General features: G+C 41.0%; 1 protein-coding gene across 4 annotated transcripts in view; it reads right to left on the bottom strand.

The window, feature by feature from the left end:
- Positions 1-20,044, bottom strand: part of trappc8 (trafficking protein particle complex subunit 8) — a 100,034-nt gene that overhangs the window by 11,207 nt on the left and 68,783 nt on the right. For all 4 annotated transcript variants that reach the window (XM_041840231.2, XM_041840232.2, XM_041840233.2 and 1 more), the window contains 4 exons: positions 19,826-19,894; positions 19,670-19,728; positions 17,146-17,349; positions 13,797-13,898 (listed from right to left, as the gene is read on the bottom strand). In XM_041840231.2, coding sequence (XP_041696165.2) covers positions 13,797-13,898; positions 17,146-17,349; positions 19,670-19,728; positions 19,826-19,894 — 434 coding nt within the window. The remainder of the gene's footprint in view (positions 1-13,796; positions 13,899-17,145; positions 17,350-19,669; positions 19,729-19,825; positions 19,895-20,044) is intronic.

The following is a 20,044-nucleotide window of genomic DNA, read 5'->3' as shown; positions in this document are numbered from 1 at the left end:
GATTTATTTAGTAAAAATCAAGGATGGGGGGACATAACTTTAAAAATGGCAGAGTATTAAAACATTTAAAATGTGTTTTGCGTCCACATGACGCTCTCAGCTTTTCTAATGTGACACAGTGTTTCAGAGAAATAATGAATTAAGTCATTGAGAAGTGCTGATCAATCATTCAAGACAGTGGTGACTAACAAGAGTAAGGTTAACAGGGTTAGAGCCATCTGTCACACATGCGCACGGACACACACACACACTAACGGCTTGGTTAATCACTCTCCTATGCATTTGCCTTCATATCTTCATAGACCCCCCCCAAAAAAAACACACATTCGCTTAAATGTGTGTATGAGAGCATGAGTATAAGATTGTGTGTGTCTCTGTGTGTCAGACTTAAAAAGGCTTAAGCAGATAAATCTGGGGCCGGAGCCAAGAGACAGCTACAGTGCATTCAGAAAGTATTCAGACCCCTTGACTTTATTAACATTTTGTTAGGTTACAGCCTTATTCTAAAATGGATTACATTGATGAGGGAAACTATCTACACACAATACCACATAATGACAAAGCAAAAACAGGTTTTTAGAAATGTTAAAAATAAAATAAAATAAATAAATATCACATTTACATTCAGACCCTTTACTCAGTACTTCATTGAAGCACCTTTGGCAGCAATTACAGCCTTGAGTCTTCTTGGGTATGATGCTACAAGCTTGGCACACCTGTATTTGGGGAGTTTCTCCCATTCTTCTCTGCAGATCCTCTCAAGCTCTGTCAGGTTGGATGGGGAGCATCGCTGCACAGCTATTTTCAGGTGTCTCCAGAGATGTTCGATCGGGTTCAAGTCAGGGCTCTGGCCGGGCCACCCAAGGACATTCAGAGAATTGTGCTTAGGGTTGTTGTCCTGTTGGAAGGCGAACCTTCGCCCCAGTCTGAGATCCTGAGCGCTCTGGAGCAGGTTTTCATCAAGGACCTCTCTGTACTTTGCTTCGTTCATCTTTCCCTCGATCCTGACTAGTCTCCCAGTCCCTGTCGCTGAAAAACATCCCCACAGCATGATGCTGCCACCACCATGCTTCACCGTAGGGATGGTGCCAGGTTTCCTCCAGATGTGACACTTGGCATTCAGGCCAAAGAGTTCAATCTTGGTTTCATCAGACCAGAGAATCTTGTTTCTCAAGATGTTGTGTGCCTTTTACTGAGGAGTGGCTTCCGTCTGGCCACTCTACCATAAAGGCCTGATTGGTGGAATGCTGCAGAGATGGTTGTCCTTCTGGAAGGTTCTCCCATCTCCACAAAGGAACTCTAGAGTTCTGTCAGAGTGACCATCTGGTTCTTGGTCACCTCCCTGACCAAGGCCCTTCTCAAACAATTGAATTTACCACAGGTGGACTCCAATCAAGTTGTTTAAACATCAAGGATAATCAATGGAAACAGGATGCACCTGAGCTCAATTTCGAGTCTCATAGCAAAGGGTCTGAATTACTAATGTAAATAAGTTATTTTTGAATTGACATTTTTTTTTAAATGTGCAAAAATGTCTAAAAAACCTGTTTTCGCTTTGTCATTATGGGTATTGTGTGTAGATTGATAATGAAAATGTTTAATTTAATCAATTTTAAAATAAGGCACTAACGTAACAAAATGTGGGAAAAGGGGTCTGAATACTTTCAGAATGCACTGTACATAACCATCCATCTGTACAGTACAGGCCTACAACATTTACATTTACGTCATTTAGCAGACGCTCTTATCCAGAGCGTGCATACATTATTTTTTTAAATTTTTCATACTGGCCCCCCGTGGGAATCGAACCCACAACCCTGGCGTTGCAAACGCCATGCTCTACCAACTGAGCTACATCCCTGCCGGCCATTCCCTCCCCTACCCTGGACGACGCTGGGTCAATTGTGCGCCGCCCCATCAGTCTCCCGGTCGCGGCCGGCAACGACAGAGTACATGTATGGGATCTTTCTTAAAATATGCTCTCTCTCGCTCTCTCTAAAAGACAGATGAGGGAGTGACTGTCTGTAGGGTGTCCAATCAAAAGCACATATTTTCACCAGTGGGTAATTGTGTAGATCATTCTCAAAAGAAAACCAATGGTCCAAAACTCACCTCTCTATCATAATCCATTCAAATGTTATTGTAGTTTTTACACTTGTAGGATGGCCAAAATTAGGGGGCCAGAGGGAAAAAAAGTGTTAAAAGAAATCTGGAAAATAGCTTTGGATAGGTTGGATGCTGTGCGAGAATTAAGGCTACCCAACAGGCTAACCATTGAACTTTTTTCTCAAATCCAGAGGACATAAAATGATAGAAGTAAGAGATATTGATTGACGTATGACATGTAGTATTTTCATATTTCAGTATACGCTGTTCATATTAATGCAAAGTTCCTGTTCTTTGTCTTAGACTTCTCATAAAAACAAGTGTCTCTCTGAAATATCCACGGAGCACTGAGCGTACCGCAAGCGTATTATTTTCGAAGCATTTTACATTTAATTCAATTCGCGTCATGCTAAGTTTGCCATTTGCGACCTGCGGAAACAACTTGGAAGACGACAAGCACAAAATGTCAAATCCTCAAAAAGTTTCGGCGAAAAAGTTGCACCGCTCTGTCCGACTTTTTGGATATAATGTTGATATGTTAGCGAAAGACCCCACTGAACAATTCAGAACATAAAGAATCACATTTGTCTTGGTAAATGTATTTTATAACATAAGGAAATAATGTCATCACCAGAGCGCGTTCTCACCCACTCTCGGCAGAGTGGGTGGATACGCTACGGTCTGTCTCTACAGCATTCACTCCTGAAGGGTACTCCCTGTCCATCAACACCCTGGCAACGTGCAAGACGTGTGTGTGTGTGTGTGTGTTCATGAACATGTGGCAGTGAGTTGGATATACTTGAAACTGCTGAGCTGTATAGCTGAAAGAAAGACATTCTGAATACAGACAGCGTTAGTTAGTTAATAAAACTGTCTTTCCAACAATCTCAACACTTTTTTTTTATTCCAACTCAATACAATGGTGATATGAAACATAACATAAAACCTATTTGAATTGAAGTGAACAAACTTTATTGATCCTCAGAGCAGAAATTCGATGCATCACCCGAATAGGTCACATACAGAAACAACAGAACTCTGAGTGAAGAAGTTGAATAATCTTTATTGATCCCCAGATGGAAAATTCAATTTGTCACCACTCACAAGCAAAGGACAAATAAGTGGACAATATACATGGACATACATCAACACATAGACCTGAGCACTGATGGCTTGTGGAACAAGTACAATACATTACTTCCATAAAACAAATTATTTTTAAATGGAGGGAAGAAATGACGTTCCATGAAAACCTATTTGAATTGAAGTGAATAGGTTTCTATAGACTTCATGTATTGTACTTCCACTAGCCATCCGTGCTCTGGTACAGTGCCTTCAGAAAGTATTCATTCCCCTTGACTTATTCCACATCTTGTTGTGTTACAGCATGAATTCAAAATGGATAAAAACATTTTTTTAATGCTCACTCATCTACATACAATAACCCACAATGACATGAAAACATGTTAAGGATTTTTAGCAAATTTATTGAAAATGAAATCTCATTTACATAAGTATTCACACCCATGAGTCAATACATGTTACAGCTGTGGGTCTTTCTTGGTAAGTCTCTAAGAGCTTTGCGCACACCTGGATTGTACAATATTTGTATATTATTTTTTTAATTCTTCAAGCTGTCAAGTTGTTTGTCGATCATTGCTAGACAGCCATTTTCAAGTCTTGCCATAGATTTTCAAGCCGATTTAAGTCTAAAATGTAACTAGGCCACTCAGGAACATTCAATGTCGTCTTGGTAAGCAACTCCAGTGCATGTTTGACCTTGTGTTTTAGGTTATTGTCCTGCTGAAAGATGAATTTGTCTCCCAGTGTCTGTTGGAAAGCAGACTGAACCAGGTTTTCCTCTAGGATTTTGCCTGTGCTTAGCTCTATTCCATTTTTTTATTAATTAATTTTAAACTCCCTAGTCCTTGCCGATGACAAGCATACCCATAACATGACAGGCAGCCACCACCAGGCAGCCACCACCATGCTTGAAAATATGAAGAGTGGTACTCAGTGATGTGATGTGTTGTGTTGGATTTGCCCCTAAACATAACGCTTTAGACATTTCAGCTTTACATTTGTAACTAATTTGTAAACATTTCGAAAACATAATTCCACTGACATTATGGGATATTGCGTGTAGATTCGTGACACAAAATCTCAATTTAATCAATTTTAAATTCAGGCTGTAACAACAAAATGTGGAAAAAGTAAAGGGTGTGATTATTTTCTGAAAGCACTGTATATGTGTTGATGTACTGTCCACTTACAGTGGGGAAAAAAAGTATTTAGTCAGCCACCACTTAAAAAGATGAGAGGCCTGTAATTTTCATCATAGGTACACGTCAACTATGACAGACAAATTGAGAAAAAAAAATCACATTGTAGGATTTTTAATGAATTTATTTGCAAATTATGGTGGAAAATAAGTATTTGGTCAATAACAAAAGTTTCTCAATACTTTGTTATATACCCTTTGTTGGCAATGACACAGGTCAAACGTTTTCTGTAAGTCTTCACAAGGTTTTCACACACTTGCTGGTATTTTGGCCCATTCCTCCATGCAGATCTCCTCTAGAGCAGTGATGTTTTGGGGCTGTCGCTGGGCAACACAGACTTTCAACTCCCTCCAAAGATTTTCTATGGGGTTGAGATCTGGAGACTGGCTAGGCCACTCCAGGACCTTGAAATGCTTCTTACGAAGCCACTCCTTCGTTGCCCGAGCGGTGTGTTTGGGATCATTGTCATGCTGAAAGACCCAGCCACGTTTCATCTTCAATGCCCTTGCTGATGGAAGGAGGTTTCCACTCAAAATCTCACAATACATGGTCCCATTCATTCTTTCCTTTACACGGATCAGTCGTCCTGGTCCCTTTGCAGAAAAACAGCCCCAAAGCATGATGTTTCCACCCCCATGCTTCACAGTAGGTATGGTGTTCTTTGGATGCAACTCAGCATTCTTTGTCCTCCAAACACGACGAGTTGAGTTTTTACCAAAAAGTTCTATTTTGGTTTCATCTGACCATATGACATTCTCCCAATCCTCTTCTGGATCATCCAAATGCACTCTAGCAAACTTCAGACGGGCCTGGACATGTACTGGCTTAAGCAGGGGGACACGTCTGGCACTGCAGGATTTGAGTCCCTGGCGGCGTAGTGTGTTACTGATGGTAGGCTTTGTTACTTTGGTCCCAGCTCTCTGCAGGTCATTCACTAGGTCCCCCCGTGTGGTTCTGGGATTTTTGCTCACAGCTCTTTGGTCTTGGCCATAGTGGAGTTTGGAGTGTGACTGTTTGAGATTGTGGACAGGTGTCTTTTATACTGATAACAAGTTCAAACATGTGCCATTAATACAGGTAACGAGTGGAGGACAGAGGAGCATCTTAAAGAAGAAGTTACAGGTCTGTGAGAGCCTGAAATCTTGCTTGTTTGTAGGTGACCAAATACTTATTTTCCACCATAATTTGCAAATAAATTCATAAAAAATCCTACAATGTGATTTTCTACATTTTTTCCCCTCAATTTGTCTGTCATAGTTGACGTGTACCTATGATGAAAATTACAGGCCTCTCTCATATTTTTAAATGAGAGAACTTGCACAATTGGTGTTTGACTAAATACTTTTTTTCCCCACTGTATGTGTTCTATACTGTTGAGTGGTGACTAGGACTGTTGCGTGACCGTATTACCGCCACACCGGCAGTCATGAGTCATGACCGCAGTCAAATTCCACGTGACCGTGGGGTCACGGTAATCTCCTTTTATGCACTCTGGACTAGGGCTGTGCGATATGGCCTAAAAATAATTTATTTTTCTTCTTTCTTTGATGGACGATTCACGACATACTAGATTTAGATTTTTAAAATGTTCTCTAAATAAGCTTTGTTATACAATTAAAAAGGTAAAATGCACTGCATTTTAAACAGTCAGCAATAATCTAATGAATTCAGAGCTTGTGAAATTATAACTAGGCTAAATATAAGCCTTCCACAACCATAAGACCAACTAATAATTAAAATATTTCATCAAAGTAGTTTAACCTGCTTTTTTTTGCAATAATCACTGATCTGGCTTTCAAGTCAGTCTATGAAAATGCCCTTTTTGTTACAAATTTAACCAGAGCAATGCATAATGCACATTCACTAATAATGTCAAACTTTTTGTAGCAGGCATTATAGAAAATTAACACAGGTCTCAATTAATCTCTCAAGCACAACCCCAAGTGCTAGTGAGTAGCCAGCTAATCTTTATATTTCAAGTTTAGCCAACTTGGATTTATTTGCTAGCTAACAAAGCAGAATAGTTTAATTGTTATTATCACACCCTTCTGTCCGTCTCCAACTGTTTGAACAGCGTGCAAGCCTGTCCTCTTTGTTCAGATGTTGAAATCAAGTGGCCTACCTTATTTCACAGAATGAGAACGAGTTGCCAATTCCTTATATAATTGTGTTTTATGCACATTTATAAAACACAGGCTAGACAGCTAACATTACAATCTTTGGCTAAAATGCTGATCGCTGTACTTGGTAGCGTGAGAAACTGAGCATTAATTTTCCAGAATCAATGTTCATTGATACTCTCGTTTTAGTAGTGTCGACAAAGTTAAGACAAAGTGTATCATTAGAAAGGTCAGCTTCTCTATTACAGTAAAATAATGTCTCAATGTGTTTCGGTGTCCATATGACCAATTCTGTTGGACCAAATCTCGAATGCAAATAGCGCGTTGAAACTGCTTGTCAAAGCGGAAGAAGTGATCTCATCTTTGTTGTTGTGAGCAGGCGCTTGGGTGTGTGTGTAAACAGAGAGGTCACTCGCCAAAATATGTCCAAAATAAGCCCAATGCGTTTCTATTGGCTTATTATGGACCTAAGCTTGTCGCCTGCCTTCACGCCTTTGGGACAACGACTCCCATTGTTAGGGCGGAGACATGAGCATCTCGTCATCATATTCAGATCTCTGGTGTAAATGGGAAGGTGCACACAGCACAGAAGGAGCGAAGGAGACTAGACCAAAAAGCGAACAAGCAGACAAACGCTCATAAAAGCAAAAAAACAAAAACAAATAGTAAATCGATTATTGCGATACAGGCATTTATCGTGCAAAAACATCAATTCAAATTAATCAAATGAATTTAATAGAGATCGCCCAGCCCTATTCTGATAGTACCCAACTCGCTAACTACTGTCAGGTCACTAATGTCATGGTACTCAGCGCTCTATTGTCCTTCTAACCACTCTGACAATGCAAATGCAATCGAAAAATCACAAACACTTACCATCAAAACAGTATCATGCTTTTAAAACTCACCTCACTGTCATCGATACATTTGAAGAAAGAAGTTCAACAACAGGTTGAAACTGAGTGGAAAACATTGTCGTTGTAGATTTTGTTTCAAAGCCAAACAACAAAATGGACAGCGCTTTCTAAGGTGATAAGCATATTAGAGTTTATGAATACGCATATTAGAGCTTATGAATACGCATAGGCCTATATGAGGCCAAGCCCCCCCCCCCAAAAAAAACGTTATTCAAATAATGATTGTGCCGTTATACAATGCATAGCCTAATAGCCTATCGCATATTACGCATGGCCCCCCCAAAAATTAAAAAATAATTAAGATGTCTTTGTTACATACAGTGGGGCAAAAAAGTATTTAGTCAGCCACCAATTGTGCAAGTTCTCCCACTTAAAAAGATGAGAGGCCTGTAATTTTCATCATAGGTACACGTCAACTACAGTGGGGAAAAAAAGTATTTAGTCAGCCACCAATTGTGCAAGTTCTCCCACTTAAAAAGATGAGAGAGGCCTGTAATTTTCATCATAGGTACACGTTAACTGTGACAGACAAAATGAGAAAAAAAAATCCAGAAAATCACATTGTAGGATTTTTAATGAATTTATTTGCAAATTATGGTGGAAAATAAGTATTTGGTCAATAACAAAAGTTTCTCAATACTTTGTTTTATACCCTTTGTTGGCAATGACACAGGTCAAACGTTTTCTGTAAGTCTTCACAAGGTTTTCACACACTGTTGCTGGTATTTTGGCCCATTCCTCCATGCAGATCTCCTCTAGAGCAGTGATGTTTTGGGGCTGTCGCTGGGCAACACGGACTTTCAACTCCCTCCAAAGATTTTCTATGGGGTTGAGATCTGGAGACTGGCTAGGCCACTCCAGGACCTTGAAATGCTTCTTACGAAGCCACTCCTTCGTTGCCCGGGCGGTGTGTTTGGGATCATTGTCATGCTGAAAGACCCAGCCACGTTTCATGTTCAATACCCTTGCTGATGGAAGGAGGTTTTCACTCAAAATCTCACGATACATGGCCCCATTAATTCTTTCCTTTACACGGATCAGTCGTCCTGGTCCCTTTGCAGAAAAACAGCCCCAAAGCATGATGTTTCCACCCCCATGCTTCACAGTAGGTATGGTGTTCTTTGGATACAACTCAGCATTCTTTGTCCTCCAAACACGACGAGTTGAGTTTTTACCAAAAAGTTCTATTTTGGTTTCATCTGACCATATGACATTCTCCCAATCCTCTTCTGGATCATCCAAATGCACTCTAGCAAACTTCAGACGGGCCTGGCTTAAGCAGGGGGACACGTCTCGCACTGCAGGATTTGAGTCCCTGGCGGCGTAGTGTGATACTGATGGTAGGCTTTGTTACTTTGGTCCCAGCTCTCTGCAGGTCATTCACTAGGTCCCCCCGTGTGGTTCTGGGATTTTTGCTCACCGTTCTTGTGATCATTTTGACCCCACGGGGTGAGATCTTGCGTGGAGCCCCAGATCGAGGGAGATTATCAGTGGTCTTGTATGTCTTCCATTTCCTAATAATTGCTCCCACAGTTGATTTCATCAAACCAAGCTGCTTACCTATTGCAGATTCAGTCTTCCCAGCCTGGTGCAGGTCTACAATTTTGTTTCTGGTGTCCTTTGACGGCTATTTGGTCTTGGCCATAGTGGAGTTTGGAGTGTGACTGTTTGAGGTTGTGGACAGGTGTCTTTTATACTGATAACAAGTTCAAACAGGTGCCATTAATACAGGTAACGAGTGGAGGACAGAGGAGCCTCTTAAAGAAGAAGTTACAGGTCTGTGAGAGCCAGAAATCTTGCTTGTTTGTAGGTGACCAAATACTTATTTTCCACCATAATTTGCAAATAAATTCATTAAAAATCCTACAATGTGATTTTCTGGATTTTTTTTCCTCAATTTGTCTGGCATAGTTGACGTGTACCTATGATGAAAATTACAGGCCTCTCTCATCTTTTTAAGTGGGAGAACTTGCACAATTGGTGGCTGACTAAATACTTTTTTTCCCCACTGTATGACAGACAAAATGAGAATTTTTTTTCCAGAAAATCACATTGTAGGATTTTAATGAATTTATTTGCAAATTATGGTGGAAAATAAGTATTTGGTCAATAACAAAAGTTTCTCAATACTTTGTTATATACCCTTTGTTGGCAATGACACAGGTCAAACGTTTTCTGTAAGTCTTCACAAGGTTTTCACACACTGTTGCTGGTATTTTGGCCCATTCCTCCATGCAGATCTCCTCTAGAGCAGTGATGTTTTGGGGCTGTCGCTGGGCAACACTGACTTTCAACTCCCTCCAAAGATTTTCTATGGGGTTGAGATCTGGAGACTGGCTAGGCCACTCCAGGACCTTGAAATGCTTCTTACGAAGCCACTCCTTCGTTGCACGGGCGGTGTGTTTGGGATCATTGTCATGCAATCCATCCAAATGCACTCTAGCAAACTTCAGACGGGCCTGGACATGTACTGGCTTAAGCAGGGGGACACGTCTGGCACTGCAGAATTTGAGTCCCTGGCGGCGTAGTGTGTTACTGATGGTAGGCTTTGTTACTTTGGTCCCAGCTCTCTGCAGGTCATTCACTAGGTCCCCACGTGTGGTTCTGGGATTTTTGCTCACCGTTCTTGTGATCATTTTGACCCCACGGGGTGAGATCTTGCGTGGAGCCCCAGATCGAGGGAGATTATCAGTGGTCTTGTATGTCTTCCATTTCCTAATAATTGCTCCCACAGTTGATTTCATCAAACCAAGCTGCTTACCTATTGCAGATTCAGTCTTCCCAGCCTGGTGCAGGTCTACAATTTTGTTTCTGGTGTCCTTTGACGGCTATTTGGTCTTGGCCATAGTGGAGTTTGGAGTGTGACTGTTTGAGGTTGTGGACAGGTGTCTTTTATACTGATAACAAGTTCAAACAGGTGCCATTAATACAGGTAACGAGTGGAGGACAGAGGAGCCTCTTAAAGAAGAAGTTACAGGTCTGTGAGAGCCAGAAATCTTGCTTGTTTGTAGGTGACCAAATACTTACTTTCCACCATAATTTGCTAATAAATTCATTAAAAATCCTACAATGTGATTTTCTGGATTTTTTTCCCTCAATTTGTCTGTCATAGTTGACGTGTACCTATGATGAAAATTACAGGCCTCTCATCTTTTTAAGTGGGAGAACTTGTACAATTGGTGGCTGACTAAATACTTTTCCCCCCCACTGTAATTAGTCTAGCCTAAATGGTTTAGCCTAAACTCAAATTAAACAAATTCTAGTAAAACGCCTTTGAGTGTGGACTGTATTATTATGCATACTGGATGGACTGGTTATCTTGTGCTACGCTCCAAACTTTCTCTCCATGCATCTGGGAGAACTTATAGGCCTAGGTGATGCTGTTGGTTCATTGATTGTGCAGGGTGGCTTACAGAGTTAGCCTACAATTATAGTGAATTTGTATTTGATTTTGAATAGCCTAGTAATAAGGAATTGTTTATATTTTAATAATTAATAGGCTGACACATTACTTTTATCTACAAAATCTCACCACCATGCGTTTCCATCTCCTCCTCTCACTCCTTCATGCCTCTTGAGCGCATAGAGAGAGGGGCTGACAACAGTTGAATGAAATATTGTGAAAACATGTTACTATAAATGTTCCCGAACAGATTTAACTTGGTTTCACTATAAATGGGTAGCTGCAGAAACAGGTTGGGAGCCCATGGCATACATAGTTTGGGCGGAATATCACCTGTCGTGCAGAGGCTGCATGTTCCTCAAACAGTGGTTGATGCGTAGAGTGCAAAAAAAAAAAAAGATTTTAAAAAGAAAACGGTTTATTGGTCTCGTACACATATTTGCAGATGTTATCGCAAGTGCAGTAAAATGCTTGTGTTTCTAGCTCCAACAGTGCAGTAATACCTAACAATACAAAATAAACACACAAACCAGAAAAAATAAGAAATTAAAGAAATACATATAAGTATTCTTATTAGCCCAAACATTTCTATATACAATCCCGTGTGAAAGCAGAGTTTTGATGGTTGCCTCTAAAAAGAGGAGGATCCCAGCTGCTACTATATTTATTTCTCAGCTGTTCTATAAAACCGGAGTAGCCTACCTGACATGATTGAAAAACGAACTGCTGGAAAGAGGCCTCCATTGGTTATTTGAGTGCATACGGATGACATGTATTTTTACCCCTATCCCTGTTCCTGCCCATTTGATAATGGGCCACTATAAATTGAAAGTAATTTTACATATTAGTAAAGACTAGATTAAATTGAGAATAGTCTGATGGGTGAAAATATGATCACTTGATGAGAGACCAGCTTGTGCAAGGAACAGAGGTGCAAGCTTTTTTTGCAACATTTTCAAATCATCATAGCCATGCAGCTCATATATGTTTTGATTTCTAAGACATTCTAAGGGTTGTATCACTCACAACTATAGTTGCCAAATAACTCTAAATATAGTGTATAGGACCTGTTTCAAATGATAACTTTTACGCTCAACATAGCCACTTCATATGCACACTCGCTCCGGAATGGGAAAAATATCCTTTCTATTTTATTCAGCTAAGTTCAATTACATTCTTCTTAATATAAAATCATTTAACATCAAATTAATGGCACAGGATTTAAGCATATCTTGTCTGCTAAATGAACTAGCCTACAGCCTAGAGTATAGCCAGATAACATAAAGTAGGCCAATTCATTCTGTTCTTCTGAAATACATTTTCTTCATACCATGTTTCTTTAGACCTGCCCAAAATAAATAATGGATTTATTGTGATGGTGTATATTAAATGGATTTATTAGACTTTTTAAAATGTAGATGTTCCAAAGGCGCGCATCAGCGGCTTGTATGCGTGGAGGCCTGGAGATGCTAAAGGTGTTTATGTTAATTAACAGTCAATTACCGCGAGACCTGCATTTGCATGACAATCGGCTGACAAAATGTAATGAGCGCCACAGCCCTAGTGGTGACAAATGGAATTTTCCATCTGGGGATAAATAAAGATTATTCAACTTCTTCACTCAGCCTTGAACTAGTAAACTAGCTTGGGCCTGCCTTGAAACCACTTAACTGTATAAAACGTAACTTTTACATAAGAGCTACACTGGGGCGTCGCAAAAGCAGTAGTTTTCTTTACCTGCTACACTGGAAGCGTAACCGTCGGCTATCGGTGTAGACCCTAACCCTGTAAAAACCTCTACCAGGCCCCAGACACCAAGCTTTTCAGTGCCACCACTGAAAGCATGGTCACAGACTGTGTATATGTGTTTGGGAGGGGGTACACTAAACACTCAGCAGGAGCTGATTTCACTGGGAGAACATAGGGGCTTTTGTGTGTGTGTGTGTGAGTGGTTTTGTTTGTGCTTCAGGCTCAATGCAGGTAACTCAGTCCTGAAGAGTGTATAGTTATTCAGCTTGTGTGTACACTAAATAGCTTGTGTGTACACTACACAGTAAGAACACAATGGTGATTTGAATGTTTAAACTTGTTGCACATTAAATGGCCAGCGTTCATTCAGTGTGATGAGTCATCCGAGAGAGAGAGACCCACAGCCAGAGCACTGTACAGTGAGCTCCAAAAGTGTTGGGACAGTGACAATGTTTTTGTTGTTTTGGCTCTGTACTCCAGCACTTTGGATTTTAAATGATACAATGACTATCAGCTTTAATTTGAGGGTATTTTCATCCATATCGGGTGAACCGTTTATAAGTTACAGCAGTCTTTGTACATAGTCCCCAATTCTAGGGTACCAAAAGTATTGGTACAAATACACTTAGATGTTCATTAAAGTAGTAAAAAGTTTAGTATTTGGTCCCATATTCATAGCACGCAATGACTAAAATCAACCTTTTGACTACAAATATGCTGAATGCATGTGCTCTTTCTTTTGATTGTGTTTCAGATTATTTTGTGGCCAATAGAAATTAATGGTAAATAATATAGTGTCATTTTAGAGTCACTTTTATTGTAAATAAGAATATAATATGTTTTTAAAAACTTCTACATGAATGTGGATGCTACCAAAATAACGGATAATCCTGAATGAATCGTGAATAATGATGAGTGAGAAAGTTACAGACGCACAAATATCATACCCCCAAGACATGCAAACCTCTCACCATTACAATAACAGGGGAGGTTAGCATTTTTTGGAGGGTACGATATTCGTGCGTCTGTAACTTTCTCACTCATCATTATTCACCCAAAATGGATGAAAATACCCTCAAATTAAAACTGACCGTCTGCACTTTAACCTCAGTCATTGTTTGATTACAAATCCAAACTTTTGGAGTATACAGCCAAAAGAAGAAAAAAGTCCCAATAATTACAGAGGGCACTGTTCGTACGTGTGTGTGTGTGTGAGTACCTCTTTCTGTGTGAGGGAGCAGGCCTCTTTGCCAATGGTCTGTAGTGCCACATGAAGCTGTCCCTCCAGGATCACCTGCTTGTTGTCTTCAACAACAAACGCCTGTCAACAACAAACAAATATTAACAACCAACAACATACGCCTGTCAACAACAACAAACATTAGCGACCAACAACATACGCATGTCAACAAACAAATATTAACCACCAACATACGCCTGTCAACAAGAACAAACAAATATTAGCAACCAACAACATATGCCTGTCAACAACAAGAAACAAATATTAACAACCAACAACATACGCCTGTCAAAAAGAATAAACAAACATTAGTAAAGTCATTGGCCTAATGTTAAAAGCAAAACAGCAAAAACTACTTCAGCAATCAGCTCAACTGGTAGAGCACGGCGCTTGTAACGCCAGGGTAGTGGGTTCGATCCCCGGGACCACCCATACACTAAAATGTATGCACGCATGACTGTAAGTCGCTTTGGATAAAAGCGTCTGCTAAATGGCATATTATTTTTTTTTTTAAATCGCCATAAAATGGACTATCAATGCATAATTAAACAATGAAACACACGATGGAGCAAAACAGAAAAAACAACTTCAGCACTTAGACAGCAACGTCTTCAATAATGACATGAGATAAATATACATTTAAATCTATGTATAATTGGAGAATGGAACAGCAACACCGTAGAAGTCCTAGCATAGCGTGGGAGAACTAACAGTATTAAGCGAGTTGTAGTGGTTTGGGATTTTAGTATTTATTAGGATCCCAATTAGCTTCTGCCAAGGCAGTGGCTTACTCTTCCTGGGGTCCAAACAGGACCCCAGGAAGAATGGGATGTATGTAGTGTTTTACCCATAGAGTCATCATATAATACCAGAACCCTATATACTGTATGTCTAGTAATGGCTAGTACAATACTAGTAGTAATTGGGTAACACTTTACTTGACACCCAGTGCCATAACACGTTATGACACGGTGATAACAATGTCATAACACTGTCATGACCCATATATTTACACCTGTTGTGACATATATTGCGGTATTTTAGGGCTGGTTATGATACCTACATAAGATTTATTCAAAGTCGTTTTTTTACATGCCAAGAAGTGTATTTTCGTTTGTCTCTTAAATCCTTTGTTTTTGTTGTAATAAATTATTTAGTTATGTTTTTTTCCCATCATATTTAAATAACTTGTAGAAAATACACTATGACACTGTCATGAAGCATTATGACCATCCTGTTACACTTTACTTAGACTAAGAAAATACACTATGATACTGTCAAGAAGCATTATGACCATCCTTTGTCACTTTACTTGGACTAAGAAAATACATTATGATACTGTCAAGAAGCATTATGACCATCCTTTGTCACTTTACTTGGACTAAGAAAATACATTATGATACTGTCAAGAAGCATTATGACCATCCTTTGTCACTTTACTTGGACTAAGAAAATACACTTTATGACACTGTCAAGAAACATTATGACCATCATAATCATATAAAGCCAGATAGGCCTATCACGTACAGTGAGGGAAAAAAGTATCTGAACCCCTGCTGATTTTGTATGTTTGCCCACTGACAAAGAAATGATCAGTCTATAATTTTAATGGTAGGTTTATTTGAACAGTGAGAGACAGAACAACAAAACAATCCAGAAAAACGGATGTCAAAAATGTTATAAATGTATTTGCATTTTAATGAGAGAAATAAGTATTTGACCCCTCTGCAAAACATGACTTAGTCCTTGGTGGCAAAACCCTTGTTGGCAATCACAGAGGTCAGACGTTTCTTGTAGTTGGACACCAGGTTTGCACACATCTCAGGAGGGATTTTGACCCACTCCTCTTTGCAGATCTTCTCCAAGTCTTTAAGGTTTTGAGGCTGACGTTTGGCAACTCGAACCTTCAGCTCCCCCCACAGATTTTCTATGGAATTAGTGTGTTACCAATTGTTTTCTTGGTGACTATGGTCCCAGCTGCCTTGAGATCATTGACAAGATCCTCCCGTGTAGTTCTGTGCTGATTCCTCACTGTTCTCATGATCATTGCAACTCCACGAGGTGAGATCTTGCATGGAGCCCCAGGCCGAGGGAGATTGACAGTTATTTTGTGTTTCTTCCATTTGCGAATAATCGTACCAACTGTTGTCACCTTCTCACCAAGCTGCTTGGCGATGGTCTTGTAGCCCATTCCAGCCTTGTCTACAATCTTGTCCCTGACATCCTTGGAGAGCTATTTGGTCTTGGCCATGGTGGAGAGTTTGGAATCTGATTGATTGCTTCTGTGGACAGGTGTCTTTTATACAGGTAACAAGCTGAGTTTAAGAACACTCCCTTTAAGAGTGTGCTCCTAATCTCAGCTCGTTACCTGTATAAAAAGACACCTGGGAGCCAGAAATCTTTCTGATTGAGAGGGGGTCAAATACTTATTTCCCTCATTAAAATGCAAATCAATTTATAACATTTTTGACATTCATTTTTCAGGATTCTTTTGTTGTTATTCTGTCTCTCACTGTTCAAATAAACCTACCATTAAAATTATAGACTGATCATTTCTTTGTCAGTGGGCAAACGTACAAAATCAGCAGGGGATCAAATACTTTTTTCCCTCACTGTACATGCCCTTATATCAGTCATCAGTCAAAAAGAGGGTGTCTTGTCCTACATTCAACCCAGTCATCAGCAACAGAGCATTGGGGTAGGTGCATATCTGACATCAATGTGTGCACAATTACAATTATATCTTAGCATGGTGAATATATATATTTTTATATATAACAAACATATGTTGACATGTAGGCTATAGTGTAATGGAATGTTTTGCCTTATGTGGTAGGTTTTGTGGGTTTTGACACTCTTATGTAGATGTCATAACCAGCCATAAAATAATGCAATACATAATAATAATAATAATAATAATAATAATAATATGCCATTTAGCAGACGCTTTTATCCAAAGCGACTTACAGTCATGCGTGCATAATTTTTTTTTGTGTGTATGGGTGGTCCCGGGGATCGAACCCACTACCTTGGCATTACAAGCGCCGTGCTCTACCAGCTGAGCTACAGAGGACCACATGTCACAACAGGTCTAAATATATGTCATGCCAGTGTTATGACCATATTATAAAAGGTTATGACAAGTTATGTCAGTGGTATGACATATTATGACATGGTTATGACCGTGTCATAACGTGTTATGATGCTGGGTGTCAAGTAAAGTGTTTACCGGTAATTGCAATAAAGGTCTATTTAAATTCTGTAGTCGCACTAATCCTAATACAATTAGTAATAGTAATAGTGGTGTATTTTAATTATGTGGTTTTACCTTCCAGAGGACGATGATGTCGAGGTCCACCTCATTGCACTTCCTGACCACGCCTGTTATATCCTCAGCCCCACCCCCAGGACCCGCCCCCTGACTCCTGGAATGTCTCCCCTGTGTCTCCACCACAATAGGCGGTCTCCAAGACGCTGAGGACTGACACCTCCGGAAGAAGAAGTCTGCACACGGAGTGGTGGAGCTGATGATCTGAGGAGAGGAGGATAAGAACAAGGTAGGAGAAGAGGAAGGAGAGGGAGAGAGCAGAGAGAGAAAAGGAAAGGAGAGGGAGAGAGCAGAGAGAGGAAATAAGGAGAGGGAGAGAGCAGAGAGAGAAAAGGAAAGAAGGAGAGTGAGAGCAGAGAGAGAAAATGAAAGAAGGAGAGGGAGAGAAGAGAGAGAAAAGGAAAGAAGGAGAGGGAGAGAAGAGAGAGAAAAGGAAAGAAGGAGAGTGAGAGAGCAGAGAGAGAAAAGGAAAGAAGGAGAGTGAGAGAGCAGAGAGAGAAAAGGAAAGAAGGAGAGTGAGAGAGCAGAGAGAGAAAAGGAAAGAAGGAGAGTGAGAGAGCAGAGAGAGAAAAGGAAAGAAGGAGAGGGAGAGAGCAGAGAGAGAAAAGGAAAGAAGGAGAGTGAGAGAGCAGAGAGAGAAAAGGAAAGAAGGAGAGTGAGAGAGCAGAGAGAGAAAAGGAAAGAAGGAGAGTGAGAGCAGAGAGAGAAAAGGAAAGAAGGAGAGGGAGAGAAGAGAGAGAAAAGGAAAGAAGGAGAGGGAGAGAGCAGAGAGAGAAAAGGAAAGAAGGAGAGTGAGAGAGAAGAGAGAGAAAAGGAAAGAAGGAGAGGGAGAGCAGAGAGATAAAAGGAAAGAAGGAGAGGGTGAGAGCAGAGATAGAAAAGGAAAGGAGGAGAGGGAGAGAGCAGAGAGAAAAGGAAAGAAGGAGAGGGTGAGAGCAGAGAGAGAAAAGGAAAGGAGGAGAGGGTGAGAGCAGAGAGAGAAAAGGAAAGGAGGAGAGGGAGAGAGCAGAGATAGAAAAGGAAAGGAGGAGAGGGAGAGAGCAGAGATAGGAAAGGAGGAGAGGGAGAGAGCAGAGAGAGGAAAGGAGGAGAGGGAGAGAGAGGAAAGGAAAGAAGGAGAGGGAGAGAAGAGAGAGAAAAGGAAAGGAGGGAGAGAGCAGAGATAAAATGAAAGGAGAGGGAGAGAGCAGAGAGATAAGGAAAGGAGAGGGAGAGAGCAGAGAGAGGAAAGGAGGAGAGGGAGAGAGCAGAGAGATAAGGAAAGGAGAGGGAGAGAGCAGAGAGAGGAAAGGAGGAGAGGGAGAGAGCAGAGAGAGAAAAGGAAAGAAGGAGAGGGTGAGAGCAGAGAGAGAAAAGGAAAGGAGAGTGAGAGAGCAGAGAGAGAAAAGGAAAGAAGGAGAGTGAGAGAGCAGAGAGAGAAAAGGAAAGAAGGAGAGTGAGAGAGCAGAGAGAGAAAAGGAAAGAAGGAGAGGGAGAGAGCAGAGAGAGAAAAGGAAAGAAGGAGAGTGAGAGAGCAGAGAGAGAAAAGGAAAGAAGGAGAGGGAGAGAGCAGAGAGAGAAAATGAAAGAAGGAGAGTGAGAGCAGAGAGAGAAAAGGAAAGAAGGAGAGGGAGAGAAGAGAGAGAAAAGGAAAGAAGGAGAGGGAGAGAGCAGAGAGAGAAAAGGAAAGAAGGAGAGTGAGAGAGAAGAGAGAGAAAAGGAAAGAAGGAGAGGGAGAGCAGAGAGATAAAAGGAAAGAAGGAGAGGGTGAGAGCAGAGATAGAAAAGGAAAGGAGGAGAGGGAGAGAGCAGAGAGAGAAAAGGAAAGAAGGAGAGGGTGAGAGCAGAGAGAGAAAAGGAAAGGAGGAGAGGGTGAGAGCAGAGAGAGAAAAGGAAAGGAGGAGAGGGAGAGAGCAGAGATAGAAAAGGAAAGGAGGAGAGGGAGAGAGCAGAGATAGGAAAGGAGGAGAGGGAGAGAGCAGAGAGAGGAAAGGAGGAGAGGGAGAGAGCAGAGAGAGGAAAGGAAAGAAGGAGAGGGAGAGAAGAGAGAGAAAAGGAAAGGAGGGAGAGAGAAGAGATAAAAGGAAAGGAGAGGGAGAGAGCAGAGAGATAAGGAAAGGAGAGGGAGAGAGCAGAGAGAGGAAAGGAGGAGAGGGAGAGAGCAGAGAGATAAGGAAAGGAGAGGGAGAGAGCAGAGAGAGGAAAGGAGGAGAGGGAGAGAGCAGAGAGAGAAAAGGAAAGAAGGCGAGGGTGAGAGCAGAGAGAAAAGGAAAGGAGGGAGAGAGCAGAGAGAAAAGGAAAGGAGAGGGAGAGAGCAGAGAGAGAAAAGGAAAGGAGAGGGTGAGCGACAAGAGAGCAGATAAAAAGGGGAGAGAGGAAAAGAGATGAGGAGAGGAAGGAAAACGTGGGAAAGGAAGGAAAGAAGGGAGGGAGAGAAGGTTGGGGTGGAGAGGGTAATAGTATAGATTTTTTTTATACATTCAGGCACAACAGACCAGCAATGACAGATAACACTGTTATTGTCCTCTTACAATGGTTAACATACCTGTTCATTTCCAAGGCTCAGGTCTGCAAAGGTGTACTTCTCTAGTGCCTTCGAGGTAGCTAAGACACAGAAGATACAGAAAATAACAGTCAAGAGAGCGAAAAGAGATTCTCCTTATTGTCTGATATTGTTGGTAACAAGAGTTTGTGTGTGTACCTTCGTGGGGTTTGCATCGTGTTGCTCTGAAGCACAGCTTGCCCCTCTCTCTGCTGGTGAGTTTGCAGTCTGGAATGACAAGAGGAGGGTGAAAGAAAGAAAGACAGACAGACACATGTCCATGTCCTGTCTCCGTCTAAACCTAAGCCCTAACTCTAACCCCAAGCCCCAAGCCCCAACTCTAACCCCTAAGCCTAAAATAGCCTTTTTACAAGTGAG

This window comes from Coregonus clupeaformis, chromosome 20 (assembly GCF_020615455.1).
Source record: "Coregonus clupeaformis isolate EN_2021a chromosome 20, ASM2061545v1, whole genome shotgun sequence".
NCBI classification, from domain to species: domain Eukaryota; kingdom Metazoa; phylum Chordata; class Actinopteri; order Salmoniformes; family Salmonidae; genus Coregonus; species Coregonus clupeaformis.
Note: the sequence above shows the minus strand (reverse complement) of the source record. Positions and strands in the feature narration are given on the sequence as shown.